Genomic DNA, 25819 nt, shown 5'->3' on the forward strand with positions numbered 1-25819 from the left:
CAAGCTTTAATCTGGATCAAATCTTCAAAATGGGTAGTTCAAACCGACAACACAGGATTGGGATCAGTTTGATCCCAAACAACTGGATTATCTTGATCCCACCAGAGGGGTGGGTTTCCAGTGGATTACCAGAGCAAAATGTACTGTACCATTTATTTAAAAATATGTTTCAATATAAATAAGATGGCAAAGTTTGTTGACTGAAATAATACACAATTTTTAGCCTTCATGGCAAATCAATTTGATTGTTTATGTTTTGCTCAGGTTTGTTTTCAACCAAATGTTGATGACATAAATGTTTATGCTCATAAAAGTATCACAGCAAAGATTGTCAATCACAAATGTAATTTAGATTAAAGTAAAAATATCTTCAACAAAAAAAAAGTCCATCATCTGTCATCACCTTTCAAATTAAAAAATATAATTACAGACATTATAGATGTCTCTGCAATGTGGTCTCTTGTCTTCCTTGTATTATTGTTCATGTCCACATGGCGATCGGTAGGATTAAAGCACTGATATTCAAGATCTACTGTAGTAATTAAAATGGGATTTCAAAATCGGATCGGATCCGATTACGCTGCCTAATCCCCCATTGTTGCCTGACCAATTGGATCTACTTTTCCACTTTCCCATCAGACATTTTGACTTTGTCTCGCCCTGGTTCTCCAGCTCCCCTTCATCCTTACCCTTAAAAGTTGAGAGCAACTTCTGAAATAGTCTTACCTCATGTCTTATTGAAACCCTTTCCTCCCCTTGTTGTTGTAAATATTTCAGGCATTATATTTCCATTATGAACGAAGAACAAGGCTCCTCAGAGAGCTGCAGAGAGGATGCTAATGGGATGAGAAGAACTCCGCTTGGTGGAACAAGAGAGGGCGGCATCTTAACGTGTCCACAAACAGCAGTGAACATGTAGCGGAGGAGAGGAGAAGAGGACATTCCTGCTCGGGCTGACCCACCAACCTCGTCAACTGAAAACATCCATCCCATAGTAGAGACATAGTGAGAGTCAAGAAACACTTTACATGAGAGTGCTTCACTTCACTGGAAGCGAACCAGGTGGGGATCTGCAGAGTTTAGCTTTTGTGTTGCACAATCTTTGTTCAAACTCATACACCTGTGTCATGTAAAGGTTTCTAAGGATATATATTTACGAGTCAAATGTACAAACACAGCACAATAAAGCCGGGAAAACATGAGAAATCTAGACAGACCCGGCGCCAGAACAAATCTACAGAGAGGGCATATGATTTTCATGGGAGGGCAGACAAAACCGCCATGTGCCCCGGCCAGTATCGGCGGCAGAGATTTTATTTTGGGGGTGCTGTAGGGTAGCTTGACGTTTCATAGAGGCTGCTCAAACATGTAGGGTTTCCCATTAATGTACCGGGCGCTACAGTGGAATTTTCTACTGCAACACTCCCCACGCATAAACACAGTGTACCCGCGACTGTTACAATGAAGGCTCGATAATCAGCTCACGGCATATAGGTGTAAGCAGGGGTAAAGTGCTATTTTTCTAAGTGGTGTGTGGACCTCATATCCTCCAGGGGGTCCGGGGGCATGCTCCCCCGGAAAAAATGTTGTTTTAATATTGAAGTTAAAAGCATCAATCTGGTGCACTTTGAGAGCAAAATTAAGAGATCTATATCTCTCTCATCAACACCCATACGAGACAGAACTGTAAACAGATTTATTATTTCTTTATGGATATTTTACAAATCACTCCCCTTTTAAACTCTATTCTTGTTGTCATCTAGTATTTCATACCTGTTTTTCATGTATTACTCTTATATTACTATCTGACATCACATATATCGTAGCCTTAAAGTTCACAGTTTTGTTATAATTAAAAAAAAGATGTTGAAAAAATTGAAATGGCCCTTGAGAGGAAAAAGGTTCCCCACCCCTGCAGTAGAGGCACAGAATACTAATATGTCCTCCTTAAAATGTGTCAGACTTCAACAGATTTTAGTGGTCAAAAATATCAGCGGAAAGGCTGGTCCCTCATTTTCATTACAAAAAGCACTAAATATGAGCGTCACTTTCTGTCCCACAGTGTGCTGAGGCAAAGGAGGAAGGAAGAGAGAACTGGCCGTTGTTAAATTGAAAGTTTAATCTTCAAAGAGGAGCGGAGAGGCTGAGGCTCGGGGGATTCCCTATCAGCCGGTGACCTTTCAGCCCACATCAGCGCAGCGAAGGACGAGTCAGCAGCAGAGAGGAGAGGACGCTCTGGATCTGAGTCTGCATGCTGGAGAGACGAGCAACTCGCACTGTAAGAAGACTGTAGGCACATGCACAATATCATCTGCATACTCAGCTCAGAGTAATGTGCAATTTCAAAAGAAATGAGATAACTTTTATATTGTGCAGTCCCAGTCTCTTTAAGCAGCACACATAAGACATCAGGCTGTATAACCCAAAGCACACAGGAGACCAATCATATTCATCATAACTGCATCCAGCCAATCATATGCCACCTCTTCTTTTCAAGACATGCTACTCCCCCCTAAAGGATGTGTTGCTCACTGCAGCCACAATATGAACATACTGAAACGTGCCGACACAGCTTTTCTTAGAGATTTTTACCCAATGTACCGTCACTTACACGTTGACTTTAATTAAATGTATTATGTCAAAAACATTCACATAACTGTATTAGGTTAGCTGAAAGCAATGATATCAAGTTGAACCAAATACTGTTTATTTAAACACAGACACACAATCACACAGTCAGATAAACATTAATGAAAAATAACTGTAGGAACACACTCTCATTAAGGCCATAAAAGACCAAGATCAAACACAGCCTATTGACTGGCTTCAATATGGTGTGTGTGTGTGTGTGTGTGTGTGTGTGTGTGTGTGTGTGTGTGTGTGTGTGTGTGTGTGTGTGTGTGTGTGTGTGTGTGTGTGTGTGTGTGTGTGTGTGTGTGTGTGTGTGTGTGTGTGTGTGTGTGTGTGTGTGTGTGTGTGTGTGTGTGTGTGTTGCTAATATGCTAGTGTGCAGTTCTATAAACAGGGAGGAGGTCAGTATACATACATATGTAATGAGGCGTGAGAGCTTTGAGGTAGAAGAGCAGCTGCGGGCACAGAGCAGAACGGAGAACAATAGAAGCCCTCTGAAATTAAAACTGAAAAAGACAGAATATGCAGTGCCCAGTGTAAACTCTGTGTGCATGTACATGGCCTGAGCTGGCTTTGTACTTCCTGTTGAGGCTGAAGCGGCCTGACAGCTGATGTACAGGCAGCAGGTCATCGGAGCTGAGCTGCAGCAAGGTGGGCCTCAGGGCCGGGCTGCGGGGGGGAACTCGGACATTAATGAGGGGTTCACTGCACATAGCTCCGTATTATTGCAGCCTTGTTGGAGATAATCTCACAGTTTGAAAAAAGTTTGCTGTCAAAAATATACGTCACTGGGGAAAATTAATTTCAATTTCATCTCTTTGGTTCTAGTCTGGTATTGGGGGGATTGAAATTCAAGAATCTCGAGCAATGGGATACTCAGGCTTTCTAGCACATGAGTATGTCTGTCTATCATACAGTATGTGAAATGTTTGATTCAAATGGGATCAACCTTTTTCAGCTGCTCGCACTGAGTAAATGCTTTTGCTAAAAAAATATGTGTATTCATATTTTACGTGTGTATTTGACCTAACGTATATGAAATCAGAAAAGTAAAGTGAATTTGTTTTATGATTAATGATGTGCATTTATATTTGAAGGATTTCTCGGGCCATCCGTGCCTTTATTCAAGTGATGTGTTAAGAGGGGGAAACAGATGGCCCCAGGCCGGATTCGAACCCCGGTCCGGTTCAGGGGGACCTAGCCTGCCAGCCCAACAAATGAGATATAGGTTTTCTCTGTATAAATGCTAGTTCCTGTAGGTAATGGATGTTAAAAAAATATGAAAACTGTAACCCTCGCAAAGAGGTTAGCGTAGCTTAGCACAAAAACTTGGGGTAGAGGGGGAAATACTAACCGAGGGTCAAACAGTCAAGAAAATCAGTGCATATGTCTTCAAAAAATAAGGAGTTCTTTCTTTTCGTTCTTATTCACTTTGATTCACTGCACTTATACTCGTTTCATCTGGAGTGTAATGCACTGGTTATTACTAACATAACAGTACAGATACTTTATTGTGGTCATTTTGGTGACGTGGGGGGAGGACACTGTCTGTACTGTGTTGATCCTGTTAGTGCAATACTGATTGATAACATCAAAGAAATGGTATGTCCTTTTGGTGTTAAGGATAAAAGGAATGATTATGTCTGATGTAACAGGTGCAGTTATCTAAGCATCTCCAAGTATGTTTTTTTGTGTGTTAAATGTGGAAAAAATGAAGTTAAAAGAATATGTGAAGGAGAATTCATCGGGACTTAGGGAAAGATAACTACAGTACTACGAGAATCCGACTGCACTGAGTGACGTCACGATGCGAAGGCAGATGTTCCTGATGTGCGTTTGCTGTGAAACAACTTGAGGAATAGATACTTCACCCTGTGTGTTCTGATTATGTTGTTTTATCTGGGCTTAATAAACACTTCATTCATTCTGCGTGTTGATGTTTATTTTTCTAAACAGCCAAATAGTGCATCAATTTAAATGTTGCAGCCGGAATAAATTGTGGGACGACATTATCTCCTTTCATTTCATAAAGGATCACTCAGTGTTTCCCTTTTTAAAGGAGATTATTAATGAAGTTTCAGAGCTCCGTTCCTATCTAGACAATTCTAACAGCTCTTAACATGGCTGCCACTGAGGTTCTTCCGGGTCATTTCACGCCATTAGGGATCTTCCTAAGCTAAACTGACAATTCAAACGCAACCTAGCTCTGTCAAAAAAGTTCAAAGTGTGCCTTAAAATCTATACAAATCGAAGGTTCGTATGGTATCTTGTTAACAGGTTTTTTAACCCTGAGGACAGGAGAAACCGCAGCTTAAACAATATCTCCAAAGCTCCCGTATAACAATCATTTCTTTATCATATTTGTTTCATTATATTAAACATCAGAACAGCCTGGCAGATACCAGCTATCAGTTTTAGGTTATCACAGATATGTCAGAAAGTTTGCTTCTGTCAAATATTATTCCATAAGTAAATAGTATGCTGATCAAATGCTCTCAATATCCTTATTTTGATATTATCATTATTGGCTGAGCTATAAAAAAGACCATTGTGGAGGTGAGTGTGAGGCTGCAGACACTGTCTCCTGTCAGAGTAGCTGCTCACAGTGCAAGCACATACAGTACAGTACTTAAAGACAACAATGGAGACTTTGTGGCATTACACACAACACACAGTACATCCACACAGGCATGCACACTCCAACCCACACACACTGACACACAAACACAGAGTCACGTGCACAAGGGCAAGGGAACCAGTTCCATCCAGCCAGCAGTGAGCTGCATTAACTTAACACACAAAACACACAAGTACTGGGTCAGAGTGGGTTACACTACTGTGGAATTACTCCATACCAAGTATCAAAAGTATGTATGCACCATTTCTCAGTACATACAGAGGCATGGATAGTGGTGTAAAGTAACTAAGTACATTTACTCAAGTACTGTAATTAAGTACAATTTTGAGGTACTTTTTATTTTTTGCTTCTTTGTACTTCTACCCCATTACATTCAGAGGTAAATGGTGTACTTTTACTCCACTACATTTATTTAATACCATTAGTTACTTTACAGATTTGGATTGATGATGTGAAATATAATCAACTCTAAAAATCAGACTTTAGTTCCACCTGGAGTAAATTCACAAGCTCCCCTGCAGTATACAAAGTCATTCAAACTAACACGCACACGCACGCACACTAATTACAGTGTCTCATCTCTCAGATTAACATCTTAGTCACGATATAACAAGACTTTGATTACTACAACTCTTTCGAGTGTGACCTGAAGAGCTGAGCGCTGGGACAGATGGCTGCTGGGAAATCAGTTGACAGATGCTGCTGATATGTCCCCGTCTCCTTAATAACATGATATTCATCTCCTTTTTGATTACAAAAACATTTCAAAGCTTTTCAAGACCTCCACAGGACCCCAGTGCTGCGGAGATAACTGATACAAATGTACACAGGGTATTATAACTACTGTTTACAGGCTAATGTTCCTAGCTTTAAAGTGAATGTGAGGAGATAAAGAGTGTTTGTTCATGTCGTAAATATTTTGTTGCTGTTGCCTGTCGCTATGAGTACTGGCCTCAAACACCCACCACTGGTAATGCCGCTAGGATACCAAAACCTCATCACCAGATGTTATTATAAACATCTGTATCTGCATTGACCTGCGCAGTGTGGATGAGGTCCAATACAAAAACAAGCTTAGACATGTTTTATATGGGAATGCAGGTGGTTAATATGAAGCAACTCTACATATGACTACAACCTGTCTAACTTCATTCTACAAAGAATGTAAGGCCAGGTTAACAACCTGTACAGTAGAGAGTATGATGATTGAAATGTATACAAAGTATACATACATAATTCAACTTATTATTAATAAAGTAATACATATAATAGTAAATAAATGTTGAAATAAATAAATAAAGGACAATTCAATAAATAGATACAAATTAAATAAATTAAATAAAAGCAGATAATCAAAAAGGACATGAATAAATACATATTTGTGTATGTATTTCTACACGCTCCCATGTACATTGTACATTGTACTTCTGTTGTAGTGTGTGCACCTGCTGCTCAATAACTGGATGAGCTGGGAAAACTGACTCACCACCAGTCCCTTATTTACATAGGAGACACACACAGCAATTTATGAAGGTGTGGTGAGTCCTAGTAAAGGAGTGTGTGTTGTGCATGCAGGACAGCAACAGAGCTGCCGTGACGACGGGTTTTCAGGGAGGACACGAAGCTGCCTTCAGGAGCTAGAGCAGCTTCAGACAGGCAGCTAAAGTTTCTATTTCATCAAACATGATAATAAACCTTCAGTACAACACATAATCAGTTATGTGAAGTATATTTACTCAACTACTGTACTTAAGTACAATGTTAAGATACTTGTATGCTACTTGAGTATTTCAATTTGTGTGTATTTTGTACTTCTACCCCACTACTAATCTGAGGTAAATTGTGTACTTCTACTCCACTACATGTATTTAATACCTTTAGTTACTTCACAGATCAGGATGAATGATGTGAAATATAATCAAGTGTTGAATCAGACTCTAGTTCCACCTGGAGTAAATCCACCAGCTACCCTGCAGTATACAAAGTCATTCAAACTAGCTGCACCTTTACCAGCTTTGAGAACACTTTCATGATCAATCATTATAAAACATATCATATATATTATTCTGAAATGGACCAATCTGCACAACGACTCCTTTTACTGTCGCTACTTTCACTATATTTTGATGCTGATACTTTTCTACTTTTAGTTGAGTAACATTTTGAATGCAGGACCTTTACTGTGACAGAGTATTCCTACACTTTGGTACTTCTACTTTTACTCAAGTACAAGATCTGAGTACTTCTACTTTTACTTAAGTACAAGATCTGAGTACTTCTACCACCCTGCCCATAATACTTCTGTGAAGAAAAAGCCTTTAACTTAATCCTGATAAGTTCACAAGCGCTGACATTCCGCTGCTGATAATGAAGACACGCGCTATCACAGAGATCATATCTTAAAGTGAACGTTTGATCAATGAGGGCCTGAAGCAGCAACGAGATAAAGTGTGTGTATTTTGTTCCAAACACTGCGCTCTGGTCTTGGCCTCAGAGCTCAGGGTGTGGTGAGGTGGAAACATGGGAGAGAGGCTGCTGCTGCAGCAGGAAGTAAACCATCACTCCCTCTTCCTGTAATTCCACAGATAACGTCTTCGTAGTCATGTTCACTGACAGGAAACAATATCTGTGCTGGAATGAACACACACACACACACACACATGCTGACCAGTACTCTCAAACAGAGGCAAATTCAGTGTCGCACAATTTCAAAAGACACACAGCCAGTATAGAGCAACCAAACTGCACACTGACAAAACTGAAAGTTATCTGTTGACATAATACATTTAACTAAAGTCAACGCTTCAGTTTTCTCAGAGCACTCACTCTCACTGTTTGTTCTGGTTAGTTCAGTATTTGCCTCAGGGGATATTAACTTTAAAGAAGCCTTGGAGCATTTCAGTGGGAGAGATTTTACTTACAGAGTACACACAGTTCCCCAGAGAACATTATCTCAGATCTCCACTGTGAACGTGATAACTGGACTTTCATATGTGTAACCAACAGAAGATGTGAAGAGCATTTCCCAAGGGGTGGTTAGAGAATGTTGTGGGTGGACCTTGAACCCCCTATCCTTAATCTGGTGCACTTTGAGAGCTAAATTAAGTTAGTTTATGATGAACTGCATCCTTTTGTAAACTATTTCTTGTCAACAATAATAATAATAATAATAATAATAGCTTGGATTTATATAGCGCCTTTTCAAGGGACCCAAGCTCGCTTTACAAGTAATAGGGCAAAAACAAACATAACAAAACAAAAGTCAGACAGACAAAACAACAGATCGATTTAGGGGCCGAAAGCCTTGGCAAACAGATGGGACAGGGAGAGCGTTCCAGAGGGTGGGGGCTGCCACACTGAAGGCTCTGTCCCCGAAGGTTCGCAGTTTGGTGCGGGGGGTGGTAAGCAGGCCAGAGTCTGAGGACCGCAGGTTCCGGGGTGGGGCATGTGGGTGAAGGATGTCCGATAGATACTGAGGGGCAAGGGCATGGAGGGATTTGTAGGTAAGGAGGAGGACTTTGTAGGATATGCGGGACTTGACCGGCAACCAGTGTAGGTGGATGAGGGTGGGAGTGATGTGCTGCCATGGCTTTGTGTGCGTGAGTACCCTAGCAGCACAGTTTTGGACATACTGGAGCCTGTCCAGGGTTTTGTTGGGAACCCCGAACAGGACACCATTGCAGTAGTCCAAGCGGGTGGTGACAAACGCATGCACTAGGGTTTCGGCAACCAACACCGAGAGTGACGGTCGGAGTCTGGCAATGTTCCTCAGGTGGTAAAAGGCCAATTTGGTCACAGATTTGATGTGGGAATGGAAGGAAAGGGTGGAGTCGAGGATGACACCCAGGTGCTGCTGCCCTGCCTACAATTGGGGTGAGGTGTTCTGGTTAGGGGTGCTGTAAAGGTGTATACTGGTCAACATGACCAAAGGTGGGAGAAGTACTCAGATCTTGTACTTAAGTAAAAGTAGAACAACCACAGTGTGAAGAAGACTCTGTTACAAGTAAGTCCTGCATTCAAAAGGTAGGTGTGTGTGTGCATGTGTGTGTGTGTGTGTGTGTGTGTGTGTGTGTGTGTGTGTGTGTGTGTGTGTGTGTGTGTGTGTGTGTGTGTGTGTGTGTGTGAGTGTGTTTTGGTATTCGTGACTGGCAGTGAAGCAGAAGAGCTGAGGTAGGCTATGCTTAGTCGCGTATTGTTAAGTTGTACGAGTCCAGCACATCACTCCCAGCCTGCAGAGACACTGCCGGATCATCAGGTGAGGACAGGCATGCCGACAGCGAACACTCATCAAGTCAGCAGCAACTCTCAGAGGCTCCCAACATTCAAGCACTGCTACCATGTGAGATTTATGGAATTCCAATACAGTTAAACAAATGAAAACTATTTCCTGGTCACAGTTCATTAGACAAACCTAGTGTTCCAAGGAGCGTCTCTCCTGATTGGCTGCTGACAGTGACAGTGGACAGCGTGTTACGGAGGTTGAACCAGCATCCGGTCGAAAGTTGATCTGCCCACATTCTGCACTGAAGGAGTCCTGCAGTTCTGCATCAAGCTGCTCTCTGCATCACACTTACTTTTATAGTCGAGTCATTTTAAGACAAGGCTCAGGTTTGCGTAATTTTCAGACAAAGGTCGAGGATGCTTTAGCCTAGCTTAGCACAAAGACACGTGCTAATTTGCATACTTTAGTACACTGCTATGTTGTGCTCTATGAACATTACACTATAAATGCAGTGAATGAATGTTGACTGCAGCGTTGTCTTAAATCTCACACGGCTACTGTGCCATTAGGAAGATGACACCTGCAGCTGATAGCTAGCTAGCGAGCAACATTTGTTTATGCGATACATTGCATTAGGATGAACTCCAAACAGCAAATATAAATACAGAAGACATTTGAGACACAGCATGGAAAGAGGGGGGCACTGCCAGCCTAGCTGCAACAACACTGAAATAATAAACCTTTTAACAGCTTCTAACAGTTTCAATAAACTTACTGTTACCTTTCATCATGGTGGCACAAAGTCAACTAATGTCTCCTTCTAGTCAGTGTCTGTTCTACTCATTTCACTTAACTTCATGTGTGCTACATTAACGGCCCGTCCACACAGCGGCGTGCGTTGACGCTTGGAGGTGGGCGTGTCTGAAGCTTGGGGATTTTTTGCGAGCAACGCGACCAACAACCAATCACATGAATCTCCCGCCCCCGACATACAAAGCAATAGCAATGTTTAAAACGAAGTAAACTGGATATAAACTCCCCAAACAGGCGAAAACCTACCAGTTTCACCCACTGTCTCTGCCACCTCCCTCCATGCCTCGCTCCTCCGGTTTGTATCCCGGTAGATGAACAGAGACTGATCATACAGCACCGGGTGATTCCTAAGAAACCGGCTGGCCCGGACAATTTAGAACCTTTCTTTTTAAAGATAGCTGCTGATTTTATTGCTCCACCGCTCACTACTCTTTTTAACCTCTCCCTCAGCACTAACACAATTCCAAAATTGTGGAAGTCAGCGTATGTCCTGCCTCTACTAAAAGGTGGGGAGGCCACTTTATTAAATAATTATAGGCCCATCTCAAAATTATCAGTTCTGGCTAAGGTGCTCGAACGCCTAGTGAGTGAACAGGTAAAGGTGTTTTTATGTACAAATGACATCCTGTCTAAACATCAGTCAGGCTTCAGAAAGCAACACAGCACCATCACTGCGACAATGAAAGTGGTGAATGATGTGGCGAGTATTTTAGATAATAAGCAGAGTTATGCAGCTCTATTTATTGACCTGTCCAAAGCGTTTGATACCGTCGATCATCGCATTTTAAAGCAGAGGCTAGCCAGTATAGGCATGTCCAGCCATACAGTTGGGTGGTTTGTAAACTACCTCTCTGAAAGGTCCCAATGTGTTCACTTTGATGGGCTGTCTTCTGAGTGGTTAAACATTGCTAATGGTGTTCCTCAAGGTTCTGTTTTAGGTCCACTTTTAATCTACATCTACATCAACAGTTTAGGTGAAAATGTGGATGAAGCTACTTTACATTTGTATGCGGATGATACCGTGATGTACTGTGCAGGTCCCTCCATTAAGGAGGCTGGTGTTAAATTACAGGCTGTTTTTAACATTATTCAGACTCAGCTCTCTGAACTAAAGCTTCTTTTAAATATTGAGAAAACCAAGGTAATGCTCTTTTCTAAAGCTAAAAAGACACCAGAGCCTGGTTTAGATATTGTAACTACACAAGGAATACAACTTGAAGTTGTTGCCTGTTACAAATACCTTGGTATCTGGCTTGATGATTGTCTCACTTTTAAACTTCATGTCAATAACCTGCTTAAAAAGCTGAGGGTTAGGCTAGGTTTCTTCTACAGGAACAAGTCCTGTTTCTCGCTTGAGGCCAGGAAAAGGCTCTGTGACCTTTTTACCTGTGCTGGACTATGGTGATTTGATTTATATGAATGCACCTGCCAATTGCCTGATCAAGTTAGATGCTGCGTATCACAGCGCGCTAAGATTTGTGACAAACTGTAAAGCATTAACCCATCACTGTACCCTGTATGCAAGGGCTGGTTTGCTTTCACTAACTGTACGGAGGCTCAGTCACTGGTACATTTGTATATACAAAGCCATGTTAGGGAAACTTCCATCCTATATCTGCTCCCTGATCTCACGGCGAATTGTAAGTGGCTACTGCCTGAGATCGCATGCTGTAGTTTTATTAAATGTTCCAACTGCTAGGACTGTCTTAGGGAAGATAGCTTTTAGATGTGCAGCGCCACTGTCTTGGAATAGTCTGCAACTGAAATGGAAACTGAGCAATCTGGTGCCACTAAATGTTTTTAAAGCTCGGTTGGATGCTACTCAATCGGAAGCTGTTGGTACCTGTACATGTGGATAGTTGTGTAAATTGTAATCCCTGTGATGATGATGTAAGATGTCCTTTTGTTGTTCTGTTAATGTTTTTATGTTTCATGTGGAACCTACTTGAGCAGGTCTCCCTTGTAAAAGAGTTCAATGATCTCAATGGGATTTATCTGGATAAATAAAGGTTTGAAATGAAATGAAATGACTACCGCTACAATGAATTTTCCCTCCATTTTTTGGAATATGAGGAAATGACCTGCATAGTCTCTCCCAGCATACACGCAGTTTGATTGGCTAGCGCTTGTACTGGCAGATTTGCATAAACGGGATTTCATTGGCTGACGCCTCCGTCGAGGCGTCAAAAGTTGAACATTGCTCAACTTTTGAAGCCAGCAACGCTCCACGTCGCTTCCCAAAATGCAGTTCGGCTAAAAGTGACGTCACCCCATTCAAAGTGAATGGGCAGAAGCGTTGGAAGCTTCAACGCACGCCGCTGTGTGGACGGGCCGTTACATTCCAGATGTCATGACACTCGGCTTTGCATGCTGAGTTGGGCCCTGTTTACATGCACAGGCCAGAGAGCAGCCCTGCACTAAATGTGGTCCTCCCTGATGCTAGCTTGGGTTTCAGCAGTGCACCACACCCTTGGCCTCTGAACCTATTCCCCAGCCACAGGGCCGTGAGAAGGAGATATAAAGACACTGAGGAGGCAGGGATCTTATCAGTCAGCCCCTCCCAGCAGCTGTCCCAGCCCATATGGCAATGTTCCCGTCGGTCAGGGAAGATCAGGAATATCTTGAAGGAGTGTAATATAAAAGGCATAGTACTCAATCTGCTCGCTTGGAAAATCTGAGAAAAGGGTTATTTATAGGGGACCTATCATGCAAAATGCACTTTTGTACGTCTTTTATACATGAACATGTGTCCCCGGTGTGTCAGGGAACTCACCAAGTGTCAGAAAACACAACCCTCTCTCTTTTCCTCCATACCCAAATCTCTAAAAACGGGGTTGGAACGGATCTGATACAGACTGATCCAGATTTGAAATATCTCTGACATCAGAAACAAGGAGCTCCGCCTATATGGGCAACTCTCCACCTATCAGGGGAATGAGAGGTTGCGTGGCATGGTAACAGCATGGTAACAGCATGGTAACATGACGCTCGTGCCTCACCCCCCTCCTTTGCAGGGGGGCGTGGTCAGCAGCAGCTCATTTGCCACAGAATCAGCCCTTGCAAAAACAGGGCTGGAATAGAGCAAATAGAGCGAAATGAGGCATGGCTAAAATGCATAATCTGTTTGGTATTTTGAAAAAAAAATGTCACAGACATGTTTTATATAGGTATGGCCCTACAATATATTATTCAAATATAGTATGATAGGTCCACTTTAAGACATGGTTTCTCCCTCTGGTGTTATAGTTATGATGGTCTTTAAAACCTCCTAAGCCTCCTGCTTCCACATTAAGTCACATGTATAAAAAGAAAAAAAAGACATTGGCTAAAGGTCTACGTACTTGAATTCCAAATCCAATGTACGTTAAAGGGTATTGACATATAGGGATTCAATGTTCTTCACAAGAATTGTATACAAGAAAAATGTCAGACTTGAACTGACAATAACGTATCATCGTATTGTATTTGATTGTACCAGGGGCGTACTGGGACTAAAAATGCCAGCCCACCTCGGTACCACAAGTAAATACCGCTAGTAAATTGTCAACGGGGGGGGGGGGGGGGGGGTGCTAGTTATTTATCTGACCGGCTCACATCGTCCGACCGGCCCACTTCAGTACCGGCCCATCGGGATTCCGAACGTCCCGATGGCCAGTCCGCCACAGGATTGTACCAAATCGGGTGTCCAGCCCCTCGTTGGCTGTGAAACAAAGAAAACTGAAATTAAGGACACATATTATAGAAAACAACGATGGCTCAGTGGGATATAAAATACTTAAATCGTATTGACGGCCTTTCATCAACTTACGATGTTGGAATTTGCAGGTAAAACCAGCCGTCCAACACGTGTATTGCTGAAGGAAGTACGGAAAATAACTTTACATGAAAAATGACCCAGTTTACCAACCAGGACGGTATAAATCTGAATGCAAATTATCATAATATTCTTTCTGTGACCTGTTATCTAAAAAATTCTGCCCAGGGGTAGACATTAAGGGTAAAAAGCCACTGGCCCTCCGGGCCGGTGGAATTGTATTGTCACTGGCCCCACCATTGTAACCACTGGCCCGGAGCATTCGTCCAAAAAAAATCGACTAATAATGAAGAAAATTAACACAATAGTAATTTATGCACTAACTACATTACTACTTGTACTACAACATTTGAACAATCAGTTCTTCCTCAATTGTTCATATTTGGTTTATTAAAATAATGATATTGTGGTCATTGTTAAAAAATGTCTGCTATTATTATGAGTATTATTATTTGTATAATGCACTTTCTGCCTTCCTGTCATTAGGAGTTAGAAATGTAATGGCTATAGATTAGATTAGATCCTTCATTATCCTAAACTGCTGGGACATTTCCTTATAGCCAATACCTTTATATTGTCTACTCTTCACTTACTTGTCAACATAGGTCGGCATTGATGTACAGAGCCACAGAAGACCTTGTTTATATTGACATCATATTGAGAGGTGCAGCCAGTGACGCATCCTAAAACCAGGAAGTAAGCTGCTGGTTCCCTCGAGAAAAAGCAATGGGATTTCTCCACAGGGTTTTGGAAAATAGCTGGAAATAAGGTCTGTGGAAAACAAACCTGTTTGATAAATGCACGTTTTGTTCAGCCGGATAATCTCCACATGTCTACCCTACTTTTATAATTTTCGAATCATAAATCTAATCGATAGATTATAAAAGGGTTTTAGGATGCGTCACTGCACCACTAGAAGCCAACTCCATCGATCAAGCTGCTGAAACTTTCTCTCCCTCTTCTTCTCATACTTCCTGTCACTCTCCTTTAACTCCTCCGGTGAATTTCTTTTATTTGAAGATTGTTTTTTGCCCGGTGCTTGGCCGGTTACCGCTGGTATTAAAAACATTTTGGCGAATGGTTAGGTGGCGCGATACTCTGTAGTGAAGGAGCGTGCTCCCGCTCACGGGAGCCTGCTCGCGCTGCGCTCCGCAGCAAACAGCTGTTTGCTTTTCACCCAACAATGACAACCGACTCACGAAACGCTATGTTGTAGCGTTGATAAACGAAACAATTTAACAAAATTGCTAGTCAAAATACCAATACCACAGGAAACATTTTTTTTTAAACAATATTTTTAGTGGCCCGAGCGGGCAAGTGGAAAGTACGTTATGCTGGCCCGGGGTGTCTAAATAGTGCTTCCGGGCCAGCGGGCCATTTATAATGTCGAGCCCTGCTGCCATTCTGTTTATAGCAGGTAGGTACATATGCGATATGAAGCCGATACAATAAATCAAAATCCAGTACCATTCCGAAATCCCCAGTAATATTAGACACTAATAATACAGTAAACTATTAACACTGTACATATTATTGTTTGCCCGTGGGATTAGGATGATCGGTAGTGAGACCCGTGCTGCATTTTCCTCCGGTCGGATGTGATATAAAAACAAAGCGATTATTTTTGTTGTTGTAAACTCACGTGGATTAAACTAAATGTATTAGTGCATTAATTTCAACTCGCGAACATATGATACATTAAATGATCATGAGGATGATGATTGAAAATCGTTTGTTTGAGCCTGGATGCATTTCCTGATCTAAAAACATAGCGATGGTTTTGTACTTACGCCAACGTGAATTAAACATTATTTTGTTAAATAAAAACATGGGGATGTTTAGTAAATGATTACATGTCTCTTATTTAGCACAGAATATGATCCTATCCGTGACATATGGATCTTAACAAATATCCGCTATATCAGATACCTGTAGATCAGCTGTTTATTTCACATGAGTTCCAGTGTGGCAGCTTTTTAATCACGGCTCCCCCTGGTGGATCCATTATCCATTGCAGCTGGTTTCATTATAATTAAATGTATTTATCAAGGGGGCGTTTCAAGTCCTGCGGGGGGGTTTTCCTTTTCAGCAGGGGCCCACTCCGTGCCGATCACGGACCCGCACGGGTAGGCGTCTGAAATGGAGCGCTCCATCTGTAGGATCAGAGATTCGACTTTCATAACTCTTTTTCAGTCCACAGTAAAACCAGCCCCATTATGCCCCAGCCCTGCTATATCTCTGTCCTCTATAGCGTATGTGTCAGTTCTTACTTTTTTGTCCTCGGGCAAAGGTTTAGTCTGGGAATGGGTGATTTCCTATAAAGCCAGGATCAGATAACATGAGTTTGGGGCTGATTAAGGCCCAATTCACATTTCCCAACAATCTGAGAAAAACTCCTTTGTCGGTACTGATGTTGGGTTCAGATGATCTGATAATGTAAAGGGTCTGATACCTCACAAACGGTTTGCACCATCCATCAAGGCCAACCCAATGATTAAAAACCTGTTATGGGATATAATGAGATAAAAATCTGCATAAGTACGTCAGTACTTTCCGAGTTGGACAACAATAACAATGAGAAAAACAAGCCGGAGCAGCTGACTCGTAACAATCTAAAATTAACTAGCGTACTACTGTAGACAGATTGTGCTAAAAACAAAAGACAACCCAATCATGTTGAAAATAATGTTGCATCACATACTACATGATAATATTATATTGTTGTGCAACAGGAAAAAATCACCTACAATGATCTCACAACATAGAGACTGCAAGGCATGGTGGACGTAGGTGGAATGGGAGTGAACATAGAGCAAGGTGAGGCTCCGCTAAACCACAATAACATTAACAGCACACATCTTGTCTCATCCTGTTTGCTCACTCTTTTTTCTCCAATACAATATTTTAATGTTGACAGTCTTGATTTTACTTGCAAAACTAACCATGCTTGAAAAAATGTGCGCGAGAACAAGGATTTAAAAGCACTTTAGAGTCAATCAGTTGATGTAAATGCAGTTTGTATACCTATGTGCTCGAACAGTTTCCACAATTGAAGGAAAAAAAAGGCATGAATTGCAACCAGTGCATTTTTTATTTATTGAAAACTGATCAAAACAGTGGCAACCTACAATGTGACCAGTCTCCAACACAATGAAAAGCTTTCTATAGCTAAAGAAAGTTACAAAAAAATCAACAGTGAGGTGTGTAAATCAGTAAAGTTGACCATTACAATGGATGGGTGTGTGTTAAAAAAGTGTTGAAGATGCAACTCAAAAGGAAGAAGATGCAAGGTGAGGGGCTGAGAAGAAAAAGTACAAGCAATAAACAACAATATGGAAGTCTAAATATAGAAATGGAAGTGTTTTATGCAATCAGAACAGTGATTTGCATTCATCATAGTCAGGGCCGACCCTTGGCATAGGCGACATAGGCGGTCGCCTAGGGCGCCAGATCTGGAGGGGCACTGCGCTGGGAGAAAAATAATAATAATTTTAAAAAATGTAAAATGAATTAAAACAAATGTTTTATTCTGCCTAATTTTCTGCCCTTGATGTAATACATTTACATTAATAATTGAATAAAGTAAACACCCTTTGCACCCCGGGCCGGCAACATTTTGCCTTTGGCCTGTAGGATGTGATGAAAGTGGGGGATGTTGACTTATCAGGCATTGTTTGGAGGGGGGGGGGGGCACCAAATCATAATCTCGCCTAGGGCACCAAAATGTCTAGGACCGGCCCTGATCATAGTAGTTGCTGTAACTTCCAGCATCCTACATCAATCTGAGCCTGCCTTGCTGTAAACTATTAATAAGTTCAACATTGTTTTATGAGAATTAATATGGTAAAGCTAAAGTGGCACAATTGTGCTTTTTAGGATTCTCCTTTTCCTGTAGTGTGTTCTATAGGTTTTAGTGCATGTAAATGGTCTGCAATGAACATTCACGCTTCTATTGGCTGGCGCTCCAACATTAGGTGAAATGCAGGCAGGGCATCGCTAATACCTCATTCACACCAACGCAACTCCGGTTCAAGCTCCGTGCTAGAGCTTTTCAGGTTCAGAACCGGTTCTTCGGTTTAGCTCCGGCTCTTTTCACACCGCCCAGAGTCCGACTGCTGCTGTGTCATTGCGTCATCGTTTGCGTCATGACGTAACCATTTGCGTGCCTGCTTCATAAAGCCAAACCGCGCGGAAACCCCTCACAGCTCACACCGACAACAACAACAATGACCGATTGTGTTGAAGCGCTACTCGTTTGGTTTTGCTCTGTCGAAACGAAATGGAAGAAATGGGACGACTTTACTACCAACTTTACAGTCGTTACATGCTACATTCAAAACTGCTTATTTCGTAATCATCAACTTCAACGACGATTCCGATTCCCCCTGCCCCCGCCTCGACGTAAGCGTGACGTGATGCGGTGCTTTTGCTCCAGCCGGACAATTTCTTGGTGCTTGAAACGAACCGGATTCCGGAGCTAAGCGACTGCTCCGCTGCGGTGTGAACAGGAAAACCCGGTGCTTTTCAAGCTCCAGCTCCGAACCGGCCCTGAAAACGCGTTGGTGTGAAAGGGGCATTAGTGGTTGACCAATCACAACAGAGCTGGCCAGCTAACCAATCATGGTTTCAGACAGAGGGTGAAAAGAGGTGCTGCAGCACAGGCAGTATGAGACAAATAAAGAGCTTTTTGAACATTAAAGCATGGAGACATGTCATGTGAAGTGATATCTCACACCCCTAAGGTGAGCACATGGCCAAGGTAAACTGGATCAGCTAACAGTATTCCTTACAAACTTTAGATCAAAAGACACGTGTCTGCTCAGTACAAATGTATGCCAACAATCCCACAGCATTTTTATGAGGAGCTGGTCTTCAGCCAAAAACCGCCTCGAACTTTTATATTATCCCCAATGTGAGCAGTCTAATTATAGTGTTTGTGTATTGCACAACCGGTTGGGGGTGGGGGCTGCAGAGGGAGAAGGTGAGGGGGTTCATAGACCCGAGCACATCTAACATGATACTTTAGGGAAGCTCTACAGCCACACTTTGGCATTCCCTCACTCACCAAAACATTATTAGTTAACTGTTATGTCTAACAGTCAGACATGAGGCACCATGGGGGGAGCAAATCAGCGTAATGCAGAGAGGAGGGGGCGGAACAACTGCTCCAAGAAGAAATGATTAGTCACATAATGGTTTATTTATATAAAATAAATTGGAAGCTCATCAGATAAAACACGTATTTGAAGAGGATCTGGGAAATGTTGATAGGCATTTTCACCAATTTCAGACTGAAACAATGAATTGACTTGGAAGAATGGTTCAAACTGAAACTTTTGTGTAAGATGTCAAGAGATGTTAAAGAAAAGCTATAAGAAGACATTCACTTTCTTCACAGGCTGAGTAGAACTCCAAAACACAAGTAAGCTGATATAGCCCTTTAAATCCAAAGCCAACAGATAAATAAAGTGGACATTTGTTAGCATTTTAACACCTGGGTTGTGTCGTCTGGAAGTTGTGTTTTCGGTTAGATGCCTAAAATAAAGTGTGTGGTTAATATAAGCTTACGAGATGATTAGTATACGACAGACCACTCCTGAATGTATAACGTTTTAATGTGTCTTAAAAAAGGGGTTGCTAACAAGCGATGTAATGAGGCTACAAAACGTCAATATGCCTTTAGCTTAGCGTTGAGGAAGTAAAGTCATACAACCCTGATGTAGTTACTTTATGGTATTAGATTAGCTATTTGCATCTGCCGTTTGTGTTTATGCTTCAACTTTTACAAGTGGCGTTAAGAAGTGGAGATTATGACACCATTGCGGTGCAACAACACTTATGTACAACATGTTCATAGCTAAAATGATTATGAATACTGGCTGCTACTTCTTAGTAAGGCTATTCCAACAAGAATCTGTATTTTACTATGTAAATATATTATTTTATTTTATACTGCAATCAACCCGCTACCAAACCTCATTCTACAATGTTACACTTATTCTATAAATACTGCTTACTTACTTATTTTCCCTGAATGTGTACTTCTGTAAATGTTATATTTCATTGTATTTGAAATACTATGTGCATGCCTTTTATTCAATAGTGTGTTATTATTTTCTTCATCTCTATCTATATTTTGCTTTAAAAATGTAAATGTACCCTCTGTGGGACGAATAAAGGAATTCGGATTATCCTGCTTAAAAAGTAAGTAAGCATCATCACATTTGTTACTTTCTGCAATATTCCATAATATATGGAAGAATCGCATTGACTCCTCCATGTCTAGGGAGCCTTCTCGTTGCCAACAGTTGAGATGGCTAACAAAAATGTCATCACAGCAGCACTCTATAGACATTCAAAATAAAAGTGACACTGTTGGCCAGAGTTGTGCCAGTTAGTGTTAACATTAAGCTTCAACATCTCCAAGAGACACGCATTATTCTGTTTCCATAGAAATAGTGCATGAGTGTGTGACTGTGCCAGCCAGTGTCTATGTGATGAGTGCCAGGCAGCGTGTGAATGCTCTCCCTGTTCACCGTCAGCAGCTGTGCTGGTGTGAATACGTCACTGTAGCTCAAAGACAGAATGGATCTGATGAACAAACCCCACTGAATCATGGGAGCATTGATAGAAACCTGACGACACTCAGGATAGGTCATAGATTTCTTGGATGGTGATGATTCATTCTGTGAACAGTGATGATACACAGAGGGGAGAGGCTGCTGGGTGATTTCATTTTCCATAATACATGAATGTGCTGTGCCACATTCGGAACAATGTGCACTGACTAGATTAGACAAGGAACAGGAATTATGAATAAGGAAGTATAGTGGATTTGTGTTAAGTACAGTTTAGTATTTTTACTGAGCAGCGTCTCATTGATCAACACTCACTCACCAGTCAGTCGTCTGAACAAGGAGAAGAACATCTGTTCCTGAGAGCTCATCTCCTGCACTGCTTCCGTCAGCGATACAACTGACACTTCACTGCTTATAGTGCACACACTTCAACCAGCTCCAGGGGCTTACACTTCAATCAGCATTTCAACAGCTTTTACTGCTTAAACGCCAAAATCCTCAACTTTGATCTGTTACTCTCTGACAGAGATGGTCTGTGATTACACATCAGCTGGCACCTCCACTCCTCTTTATACCTACTTTTCAAATGACGCTTGAACCTCAGCTGTGACTCTCATAGGATATTTCACAAGGAAAGAGATTACATTTTAAGGACATGACCTGTTTACTTCTACAAGCATGTCTTTGAAGTTATTGTATAAACAGTTAGAAGGGAGGAGACGTAGAGAACAGTTGCTATACACTGTGCGTGTGATCATTGGGAGAACAGGCTGAGTTTAAGACAAATTGTTAGAATACCTTGGTTAAGAGGATTGCTTCAGTGTGTAAGACTCTAACACACACACACACAATTGGGATGACCATAATCTCAATAGCCTCTCTCCTACCACACACACACACACACACACACACACACACACACACACACACACACACACACACACACACACACACACACACACACACACACACACACACACACACACACACACACACACACACACACACACACACACACACACACACACACACACACACACACACACACACACACACACACACACACACACACACACACACACACACACACACACACACACACACACACACACACACACACACACACACACACACACACACACACACACACACACACACACACACACACACAGTAGACATATCAACTGTTTGTAAACTTGGCACTGGGAATGTTAGAGAAAGTATTTATTCTGTGTCCTGTGCCTGCTGTGATCTCACACACATGTTGACTCCACAGGTGGCTGCTGGACAGGTTAGGTGACTTTCTCACTGGCAGCATGACCTTCACTTTCCTCACACACACTTCCCCTTCTGGACTACTGATTACATCCAGTGACCTTCTAATCTCCAGAGAACCCCCATCAAATCCCAGATGTCAATCTGGACAGGATTACAGCCACCAACTCTCACCACTGGATAAAACAAGATGAAAGTTCGAGCAGTTTTCTCAGGTTTCAGGCGAACAGAAACACCAGCAGAGCAAATATTATGTAACGAGGCTTTCTATTGGCTCTCCTGAAGCACAACAGGTGTTTGACACGCTGACTATTGGCTGGCCGATATGCACCTCACAGCCTGACCGAGCCTCAGCCACTTCGGCATGTTTTTAAAGGACACATACGCACACACTTAACAAGGCCGGTAAAATGATTTGACAAAACGTGTGGACGTTATGGCAAACTTGATACATGTTACCAAGTGTAACTTCACACATGTCAAACATACAGCACAGCGCCACTTACTCCGACATTTTCGCTCTTGCTCGGGTAAGAGGCCAGTCTTCCTCCGCCTTTCACCGGCATCCTGCTTCTGCTCGAGTCGGCTGAACGAGCGCTCTGTCGTCGATGTTAAGCCCAAAGAAAGCCGTGTAAATAGAGACAGTACGTAGCGTAGTGGCTAGTTTTTTTAATGAAACATGTCTTTGTGACAGCCAGGGCAGCTCCGCCCTCCTCGCAGCCAAGCTGGGGTTTCTCCGGGCGGACAGGACAGCCTACCGAGGCGGCAGCACAAAGAGGGAGGTCCGTCCGACCGACAGCTCTACTGACGGCTCACTGCCGCCGCCACTACAGCACAACTATCATGGGACACACATTTCGCGTTTCCTTCATTTGGAAACATTGTTTTATATTTACTGAGAACGGTAACACTTTGCCCAGTGGTGTAGTGGGGATTTTTTTTACTGGGTGGACGGGGCGGCGGGGGTGGGGGAGAGACACTATGGACGCGCTCGTGAACTGTCAACGGGGGGGTACACGATTTACCTCTGAATTGTAGTGGAGTAAAAGTACTAAGTTGTAGCCTACTTAGGTACAGTGCTTGAGGAAAATGTACTTAGTTTCTTCCCCCTGCTTATAACCCACTAAAATGCAGAGGTAAATGTTGTATTTTTACTCCACTTCATGTATTTAATACCTTTAGTTACTTTACAGATGTGGATGAATGATGTGAAATCTAATCAAGTGTTGAATCAGACTTTAGTTCCACCTGGAGTAAATCCACCAGCTACCCTGCAGTATACAAAGTCATTCAAACTAGCTGCACCTTTACCAGCTTTGAGAACACTTTAATTATCAATCATTATAAAACTTATCATATATATTATTCTGAGATGGACCAATCTGAATAATGAGTACTATATTTTGATAGTAATACTTTTGTACTTTTACTTGGATAAACATTTTAATGCAGGACTTTTCCTTGTAACAGAGTATTCCTATACTCTGGTACTACTTGTACTGAAATACAAGACCTGAGTACTTCTCCCACCTCTGGTCCACATGGCCTGCTAATGTATAGCTTCACAAAATATACATGCTCATAAATGTCTTCCTTGCTAAACGTGCCCTACATCTCCTTCTCTTATGAAGGGAACTGCGTCTTTTCTATCAATCACACCGAACCTGTCAAATGATAAAAACGGTGGCTTTATTGATGCTCATGATTAGAAATGTCAATCCGGATGAATTTGGCTGTAATTATTCTAATGGTCCCTAATCCTTGGGTGACTATCAAATAATGTAATTCCTTAATCCCTCATGTCATCACAGCTTTTGGTGGAACCCTCAAAAAAAGAACTATATTTATTGAGCTTAAGCTTGACTTGAGTTCTTGTATGTACTTTAGTTGGATGAGTTCCTATTATTTCCTATAGTTTTCTTTATTTGTTATTTTGTGTAAATAGTTATTATATTTAGGCTGGAGATAGGAATAATGTGAGTTATTTAGCTGGTGTCACAATATGTAATGATATTGTGTCTACTAATATATGAAGGATGAAATATGACAACAAGGAGGGAGAAAACAGACTCAAATCTGTGAGCAGTGTGTCCTGCTCTGACACATTGAGGATGAATGGCACTGTGGACAGTTGTGATGTAACTCTATTCTCTGTCTACACTTAATAAAACTCCAGTTTGCACCCTTTGAAGACAAATTCTCCTATATGTTTTTTAAGTGTTACTATAGAATACACATTTTAATCAATTCATTTATTCATATGACTTTTTTTCTTTTTTACAGAATCCAGAATTCAGAAGCAACTGTCAGCAACTATGAGTTCACAGCTGCGCCTTAACTCTAAAATAAAAGGTAAATGACAGTAAAACTGCAGACATTAACCTAACGATAGTCAAAATTACTCGGGTTTTACTGAAATCTTGTCATTGACCTTTCCATACTCAATGGTCTCAAAGTTAAACTACTGAATACATCACTTAAGCATTATACAAATTAAATGACAGACACACAGCTGTCTTGTAAACTCTATAAATATCGATACAGATCTGCATAGAAGAATGCCAAATTAAAACCTTACATCATCTTCCCAGTTAGGAATGTACTATTCCTCCACCTCTATGTTGATACAATGGGGAGGGGCTGTTAGAAGTTACACTGCAGTATAACATAACAGCATGAACATGATCGCATATATTCAGTGATATACATTTTTGTCTGCATGTTGGTTTTGATCGGCACTTGGGTCCATGGCAAATTGGCAACAAGTCTTGAAAACTAACCGGCTGGACTTCTATAACCTTATACTTGATATTGAGGGTCCCCAGAGGAGGAATCAGTTGTGATGACCTCCTGTCATACCGGTGGAACACAACAAGTGTTGGGTAGTTACATTGTGCCACTATTTGTCATCAATGTTTATGAACACATTCATGCTCTCCAGAGGTTAAACTCTTCACCTCAAACAGCATCTGTTCTGTTCACACTTTGGCACTAACACTAAGAAAGTGGATCACATCACTCCAGTTCTGAAGTCTTTACACTGGCTTCCTGTCATAGAATAGATTTCTAAATACTGCTGCTGGTTTATAAAGCACTGAATGGTTTAGGCCCAAAATACATTTCTGACCTCCTGCTAAATTATGAACCATCCAGATCTCTCAGGTCTTCAGGGACTGGTCAGCTTTCTGTCCCCAGAGTCAGAACTAAACATGGAGAAGCAGCGTTCAGTTATTATGCTCCAAATATCTGGAACAAACTCCCAGAAACCTGCAGGTCCGCTGCAACTCTTACTACTTTTAAATCCAGGCTGCAGACTTTTCTTTTTTCCTATCTCATACTGCACAGTAACTTGTATCCATATTTCTTTATGTTCATTTTATTCTCTTTGCTTTTTAATGAATGTTTTTAAATGTAACTTTATAATGTGTTTCCGCTGTACTATTTCTTAATGCTCTTAATGTTTTTCATTATTGTAAAGCACTTTGGATTGCCTTGTGTTGAAATGTGCTATATAAATAAACTTGCCTTACATCAGGGCTAATAACACTTAAGTTTAAAACCTTGGGGAAAAGTGTATTCAACAATGAATACAGATGCACACATAGCAGTGACAGGACTAATTCAATGACAGTGTGTGTAGCTACAGTGTGGCTCACACAGCTAGTATCAGCTGACCTCCAGATTCACAGCAAACTCATCAAGCTGGGATTTAGCCCCTGTTTGTGTGTGTGTGTGTGTGTGTGTGTGTGTGTGTGTGTGTGTGTGTGTGTGTGTGTGTGTGTGTGTGTGTGTGTGTGTGTGTGTGTGTGTGTGAGCCCTCCTTTCAGCTTCAGTGGGTCTACAGAGAA

General features: G+C 41.6%; 1 protein-coding gene across 4 annotated transcripts in view; it reads right to left on the bottom strand.

Annotated features, from left to right (window-relative positions):
• Nucleotides 1-25819, bottom strand: part of LOC117534963 (tight junction protein ZO-2-like) — a 127373-nt gene that overhangs the window by 74740 nt on the left and 26814 nt on the right. Inside the window, exon 1 of one of the 4 annotated variants that reach the window (XM_034199247.1) lies at nt 22478-22818. The exons of the other annotated variants lie outside the window; for them this stretch is intronic. Within the exon in view, the coding sequence (XP_034055138.1) occupies nt 22478-22537 (60 nt within the window). The 5' untranslated portion in view covers nt 22538-22818. Of the gene's footprint in view, nt 1-22477; nt 22819-25819 lie in introns of those variants that run through there. 4 annotated transcript variants of the gene reach the window in all.

Source organism: Gymnodraco acuticeps, unplaced genomic scaffold (assembly GCF_902827175.1).
Source record: "Gymnodraco acuticeps unplaced genomic scaffold, fGymAcu1.1, whole genome shotgun sequence".
NCBI classification, from domain to species: Eukaryota; Metazoa; Chordata; class Actinopteri; order Perciformes; family Bathydraconidae; genus Gymnodraco; species Gymnodraco acuticeps.